General features: G+C 49.2%; 1 protein-coding gene across 1 annotated transcript in view; it reads left to right on the top strand.

Annotated features, from left to right (window-relative positions):
* The window catches only part of Inpp5a (inositol polyphosphate-5-phosphatase A), a 182,249-nt gene that overhangs the window by 52,783 nt on the left and 122,438 nt on the right, over window positions 1-7,028 (top strand). The window contains exon 2 of the mRNA XM_028787155.1: window positions 3,134-3,175. Coding sequence (XP_028642988.1) covers window positions 3,134-3,175 — 42 coding nt within the window. The remainder of the gene's footprint in view (window positions 1-3,133; window positions 3,176-7,028) is intronic.

Below are 7,028 nucleotides of genomic sequence, written 5' to 3' on the forward strand. Positions count from 1 at the left end.
TGTGTGAGAGAGTGTGTGTGAGAGTGAGCATGTGTGAAAGAGTGAGTATGTGAGAGAGTGTGTGTGAGAGTGAGCATGTGTGGAATAGTGAGCGTGTGAGAGTGTGTGTGAGAGTGAGCATGTATGAGTGACCATGTATGAGAGAGCATGTGTGAGAGTGAGTGTGTGTAAGAGGAAGGATGTGTGAGAGCGAGCATGTGTGAGAGAGTGAGCGTGTGGGATCGAGCATGCATGACTCCGAGTGTGGAGCCTTCAGGAGTGTGAATGAGTGCAGGAAGGAATGGGGCACGTGAGGTCAGGGAGCTGCAAGTGCAGTTCAAGAGGACCCGGGAGGGTGGCCAGGAGCGAGGGAGATGTCCAGGGGAGGCTGGTGGGCACTTTTGTGCTTCATGGTGCTGACCTCGTTCTTTTCAAGTTATCCTCTTCCCACTTGTTTCTCTGTGGAGTATTTTCAGTCATGTGGTTAGACCCCTGTCTAATCCTCCATAGCTCTCTCTTGGTGCTGTTTCGTGGTTCTTGTAGATCCACAGTCAAAGTAGAGAAAAAGCCAGATTAATGATGTAAACATGAATGTGATGCAGAAACTAAATTGGAGGGGCCTGCACTTGAACCAGAGATGCCAGCACACGCTCTCACGGCCATGGCCACGTAGCCTTGAGCGTGACCCCCAGCAGGGCCACTTTGGAGGGGCTTGCCAGGTTCTGTATAAGATGCAAACTGGATCTTTGGCACTCTGGTTCTGATCCATTTCCAAATGAGATAGCTACTGCACTAGCACAGCAGCTGAGGTGAGTGTGCATCCGGCTGGGAGATCATAGATGGGCTTTGCCTGTGATCAGACTTGGTTAATGGACTTGACATTTGTTTCCTGAAGTAAGTCCCACTTCTGATACGTAAGGGCCTTTGGAGTGCTGACAGGGAGTCCAGAGCCCCCTCAATGAGAACGAGAAGGTGTTGCAGGTGGAAACCCTGGCTGTCCTAGTACTCCATGTGCTGGAACTGCTGGCCCCAGAGTCACTGTCCTGGACACTGGCTGCCTTGAAGGGCATGCAGTGGGCTCTTACACCGAGAGTTCTGGGGGCTACACTGCCTATTGCTTTATCCCCTGCTGATACCCTCACCCTCCACAGACCCTCAGAGACCTGGGCAGGACTTACCTTCCATGACTTGGCATCTACCTGGGCCTAGATTGTCTGGCCTGAGGATCAAACCTGCTGAGCTTTTCCTCTGTGTGCACATGCCCCATTTCCTGTGGTCTTTGATTATGGGCATTCAGCTGTGTCTGCCTTTTGTCTGCTGTCAACATAAGGTTCCATGTGGAGTGCAGTTTTACTTATCTGCAGATTATTCGGAGGAGTGGACTTTCTGGTTAAATAGTGGCCCAGATTTCAAGGAGCAGCCTGACTACTGCCTCCAGTGTGGAGGGTTTCTGTTTGCTTCTCTTTTTTCTGACACTGTTCCAGCATCCTAACTGTAGTATAATCTGCCTTGACAGTCTGGTTAATTAATTAAGTAATTATGTTAAGGACTGGCTCTACCTACATAGGCTAGAAGTCAGTTGTAGACCAGGCTGCTGTCAGACTTGCAGTGACCCCTCCTGTCTGTTTTCCAGTGCTAGGATTACAGTGTGCCCCATCATACCAGGATGCTCTGTGGTTTTGGATTGGCATTTCCTCCGTGGCATGTGATGCTGAGCCTCTTGGTCTATGCTTGGCTATTCTGTTCATGTTCTTGCCCCATTCTGGCTTGTCTTTCTAGTGCCCTATTGCTGCCTTCTGTGAGGCCAGGGCAGGGAGGCAGTGTTTCCTGTGCTGTGAAACTCACCTAAGAGTCCAGCTAAGGCATGTGTTTGAGATTTGGTGGAGTCTTTGTGCTCCTTATCTGTGATGCTCTTGTTCCTTGTCACTTTTTTCCCCATCATTAATTTTTTCTGCAGTTCTATCTCCATGATCTTCAGGACACCCAGTGGGCAAAGTGCTGGGAGTGGTTTAGGACCTCTCTATGGCTGAGTGTTATGACTCTCTGAGCCTGGGTGTTGCTCCTCTGAGCCTTGCTTCTGGGTGTTCAAGTTCTACCTATCTGAGATGACCTGGTCAGAGACTTCAGTTTCGGTGGCATAGGAAAACCTTGTGAGGCTGGGCGGTGGTGGCACATGCCTTTAATCCCAGCACTTGGGAGGCAGAGGCAGGCGGATTTCTGAGTTTGAGGCCAGCCTGGTCTACAGAGTGAGTTCTAGGACAGCCAGGGCTATACAAAGAAACCCTGTCTCAAAAAAAACAAAAAAAAAAACAAAAAAAAAAAAGGGAAAACCTTGTGAAAAACCATTAACAGACAGACAGACAGATAACATTATGTTTATAGCTTTGCAATTTTAATTAAGTATGTACTTCAGAGTGCAAAGTACATTTTCATTGCTGAATGGCTTAACACTGATCTGCTCATGGGCTACTTACTGGCTGTCTTCCCCCATGCCAAATTTTGACCAAGATCTACCCAGGACATCTGACTGACACAACTGACATAAAGGAGCGCTTTCAGGGTTCAAGAATCTTTTAGTGTGGCCGTAGTTCCTTCCTGCTTCCCTGAGCAGGGCTTGTCATGATTGACACTTGGCCCTTCTGGTCCTGCTTCCTGTTTGAGAGCATATGTACATACACAGCATAGGGTTTTCTGTCTGCACTCTGTTTCCTGAAAGTTCTGAGCATTGTAACTGATACCTCATACTACCTTCCTCCTGCCTCAACTCACATAAGAGCCCCATGATGTCCAATGGCATATTCTCATATGGCACTGTGGCTTGTTGCCTTTTGGAAGCAGATATATGGTGCTATTCCTGTTTCCTTTCCTACAACCCCAGCTAGGGACAGGACAAAGATGTGGGTCAGTGGGGCATAGGTGCTATGCCCCTGCCTCTGGCTAAGTGAGGATTGCTCAGTTTTATATCACAGGGCAGCCCACAGAGGTCAGCTGATGTGTGGATGGTCTCCCTCTGGGGAGTACAGACCCCTTGTGGATAGAGATGCACATCCGTCTCCCCCATGAGGTCAGCCCTCATGTCTTCTTCCTGGAGCCTCTGCTCCCTGTTTAGAGTTGTGGCTGTGCTCTAATTTCCCCCTTTCCTCTTAATTTACAGCCAGAAAACCTGCAGAAGAACTGGCTTCGGGAATTTTACCAGGTAAGAGGCTTTGAGCCAGCACTTTCCAGTAGCCACTTAGGCGGTGAGTATCTCTTTTTGTTGTGGTGTTTGTATGCGATGGTTATATCTTGTCCATGTGGAGGGCAGGAATGGCTGCTACCAGGTCAGTCCTAGGAAACAGTTGTTACCATCTCCTAATGATTGACATTTTGCTCCCTGGCTCCCCCCTGACAGGGAGGGAAACAGAACACAGAGGACCTTGGTGGGGGGTGCCTCTTTGAGGAGGCCACTCCATAGTACTCTTCAGGAAGGATCCCCTCTGTACAGCATGAAGCTTGGACAGACCCATACAGATGGCATGACCACACGGGGCCTGCTGCAGGTGTGGGTGGGAAGCCCTTGGGCGTGTCACTTTGCATAGATAGGCAGCAGTTTCCTAGTGTTTCCCAGTAGGAGGATGGTTTGGCACAGCAAGCAGCCACCTGGTTCTACAGTTGGCTCTGGGTGGGTGACAGATATTTGAGCAGATGATAGGTAGACCCGGAGAATGAAAAGGGCTGAGCAGCCAAGCAGGGTAAACCAAGGTAACTGGGTGAGTGACCACAGCCCAGAGGACAGCAAGGCATGCTGTGTATGAAACAGAAGCTCCCATTTAACTCTCACTGGATAGGCTAGAATTGTGGTATTTAATTCTCTGTGCTTTGTTTATTTGTTGAGTGGAGGAGACAGGGGTGGGGCTCAAGTCATGTAGGAGGCAAAGAGGCAGGGAATTACAGACATCCCTGTGCCCATGCCACCCACCTGCCTGTAGCTCTGCAGCTTGCTGGGGGTGCAGGCTGAGTAGAATCAGGGTCAGGGGAGACACAGTACATGATCCTCATCCTGGGAACAGTAATGTCAGTCTTCTGGGGCCAAGTCTTCATCCCACACGATGCTTGGCAGTTCTTCTGTTCTGCTGGTCACCACCACATATGTCTGCTAGGCATTTGGAGGTGGGGTCATTCACTCAGAATCTAGCATTTATGAACCTCCCATTGTTCAGGTATCATACTTGGTTTTGGTTAGGGATGTATTCTTGATGTGTATTTAAGGCCAAGGAAGGAAAGGCCCTGAGTATACTTGAGGTTGGTTCAGATAAGGAGTCGATAGCGAGGGAATAGCCTGAGACAGCGAGGGGCAGGGCAGGGCCTTACCATTGAAGGATCTGAGGTAGTAGGGGGTTAGGCTCTGTCGTGGAATGGCTTGCTTTAATGAGGGGCTGGTGAGAGCCTTGTCATGGAAAGGTGGGGGGGGGCAGTGAGGAGCAGGGTGAGGTCCTGCCTAGAAGGCCTGAGGTAGTAAGAGTTGGGGCAGAGACCTGCCTTGGAAGGGTCTGGTAGTAAGTGAATGTGGAGGCCTTTGTCAGAAGACAGTCTCAATAAGTGAGCAGAGGAGAGCCTTGTCGGGGCATGGTCTTAGTTGGGTCCAGGGCCTGGGTGCCATGAACCTTGTCTCCTAGGCTTCCAGGTCTGGGTCCTGTGGAGATGGTGTGGTGTGGCCTTGAGATTTTTTTTTTATGAGCTCATGTGATTGTGTGGATGCCCACAAGGTGGTGGGCATGTATTCCTCTTGTTCTCATAGTCCCTGGATGGTACATGCATGTTCTTAGGATAAACCAGGGGACTGATGGACCTTGGTGTGGGCTACTGGCCACAGTAGAGATGGTATCCCTCTTAGGTTGTAAACCAGTTCTAAGAGAGATTGATGTAGGGAAGTCATAGCTGGGATTGCCCTATGTATTTCTATACAAGGGAGTATAGAGATTTGGTTTAGGGTATGGGAGAGGCATGGGGAACAACATGGAAGGCCTTTCTGGAACTCTGCTGCCAGATTGGCTGGGGTCCTGTATAGCTGGCATTACATGTAGTGAAGAAGGATCCTGCCTGAGCTTGCCTCCCCTGCAGGAGGGTCTTGGTCTTGCTATCTGGGAATAGGGATTGGCTTGTGGAAAATGGCTATCTATGCCAGTCCCCGGGCATCTAATTGGGTGGGAGATGCAGGGGTCCCAGCTGTCTCACCTGGCCCTCTCATTCCTGGTTTCTTGGTGGCAGATGGAGGCATAAAGTAGTAAAGTGATAGGCTCCTCCTGTAAGATGAGGGCAGGCCATCCCTGTGTGAGCATGGAAGCTATGACTGAAAGTCCTTCTCCAGCAGTGATAAGAGCAGGTGGGAGCTAGGCTTTGGTACGTGAGGATAGTACTGGTCGGCTGTGTTCCAGGGTGCCCATCATATGAATCCCAGTGAATTGGGAGCTAGGCCTGAGAGTATAGAGATGGTGCCTGTGAGCTTTGTTTTGGGGGTACTCCCTGGAGAAAGCCAGTACAGAAGCTCTGTCTTGTATTGTGTCTGAGTAATGTTCTCTGGGTATCTGCCTTCCAAGGCCTTGTGGTTTTGCATGCTTTCCCTTACTCTTCATTGGCTGTTCAGCCAGGTCCTGTCCCTCACCCTTGGTGGGAGGAAAGCATGAATGAGCTTGTAGCCTGTGCTCTAAATGTATGCTGAGGACAACAACTGGGGAGATTGAGAAGGAAAGCGCCTCCTACGTACTTTAGCAAGTCATGTGCAATTATAGTGCTTCATGTATGCTCTGCAGTAAATTTCAGAGCTGTTGCCTCAGCCCACTCATTCATTTATTTGTTCATTCATCATTCATTCATATGAACTTCATGCATCTGGGAGGCAGCAGCATGCACAGGACACACACTGCCCTCCCTCTCTTGAGCATCCGTGCATCATGGTGAGAATGAGGAGCCTTTCTCATGGTGCAGTTGTAGACAGCCTCCAAAGGAGGCTGAGACTTGAGGGACTGCAAGGAGCCCTGGCTGGGCTGGTGTTGATTTGGATTCTTTCAGCCTTGCAGGTGAGGCAGCTAGAAAATTAGCTTCAACTTTATTGTTATTGCCAAAGGTCGTATACTTTAGTGTTGTACTTTCAAGAACAGAAGCCTCTTGCCTTGTATGTTGATGTGTCCAAGCATCTGCCTGACTAGCATGAAAAAGAGAGGATGATGTGTGTGTGCGTGTGCGTGTGCCTGTCCGTGTGTGCGTGTGTGTAAAGGGGAGGGGCAGTTGTTCTGCAGAAATTGAACAAAGAAACAAAGCTTGAAGAAATGCTTTCTCTGCTACACTCTGCCAGGGCACAGACGTTCTTCCTTTGGCAGTTCTGAAGTGAACTAGCTTAATGTATGTGAAAGTGGCCAATATTTATAGCAGAGGAGTCATCATGAACATCCTTCCTGCATCCTGCAGCAGGCCTTTCTGTGATCGTAGTCCATGTGCACTGCTATCTATGTCTTTAAAGGTACAGACTTGTAAAACAGCTCACAGACAGTGAAGGTGAGATTACAAGTGGTGACCGAAACAGATGCTAAGCCTTTTGCTCTTTCAAGTCTTCCATGATCTTTCCTTGTAGGTGTTTTAAGATTCATGTGATGAGTCATAATCTGTGTCCAGCTAACATGAAAGAACAGTTGCCGGTTTATGTACATGCCTGGGTTTCAGGCACTAGATAGCACATAGCCTTGGAGAGTGGTCCCTGTGGGAGGGAGGAGGCGAGGGAAGCACTCTGCTCACTCAGCTTGTAGTAAGAGGATTTCCATTGCAACATCCAACAGCCTGTTAAAGAGAGTTTAATAGCCAGTCACAAATTACTCAGCAGGTGAAGATGCAGGAAAGCATGGCCTGAAATGAGAAAACTAATTGTTAGTGTGATTTAGGGCTGCTGGTTTTGAAGAAAATCTGAAGAAGCTGCTGTGCAACTGTGCTTACTGTCTGTGGAGGCTGTACTCACTGTCTGTGGAGGCTGTACTCACTGTCTGTGGAGGCTGTACTCACTGTCTGTGGAGGTTGTGCTC

The sequence above is a fragment of the Grammomys surdaster genome, unplaced genomic scaffold (assembly GCF_004785775.1).
Source record: "Grammomys surdaster isolate TR1022 unplaced genomic scaffold, NIH_TR_1.0 125612, whole genome shotgun sequence".
NCBI classification, from domain to species: domain Eukaryota; kingdom Metazoa; phylum Chordata; class Mammalia; order Rodentia; family Muridae; genus Grammomys; species Grammomys surdaster.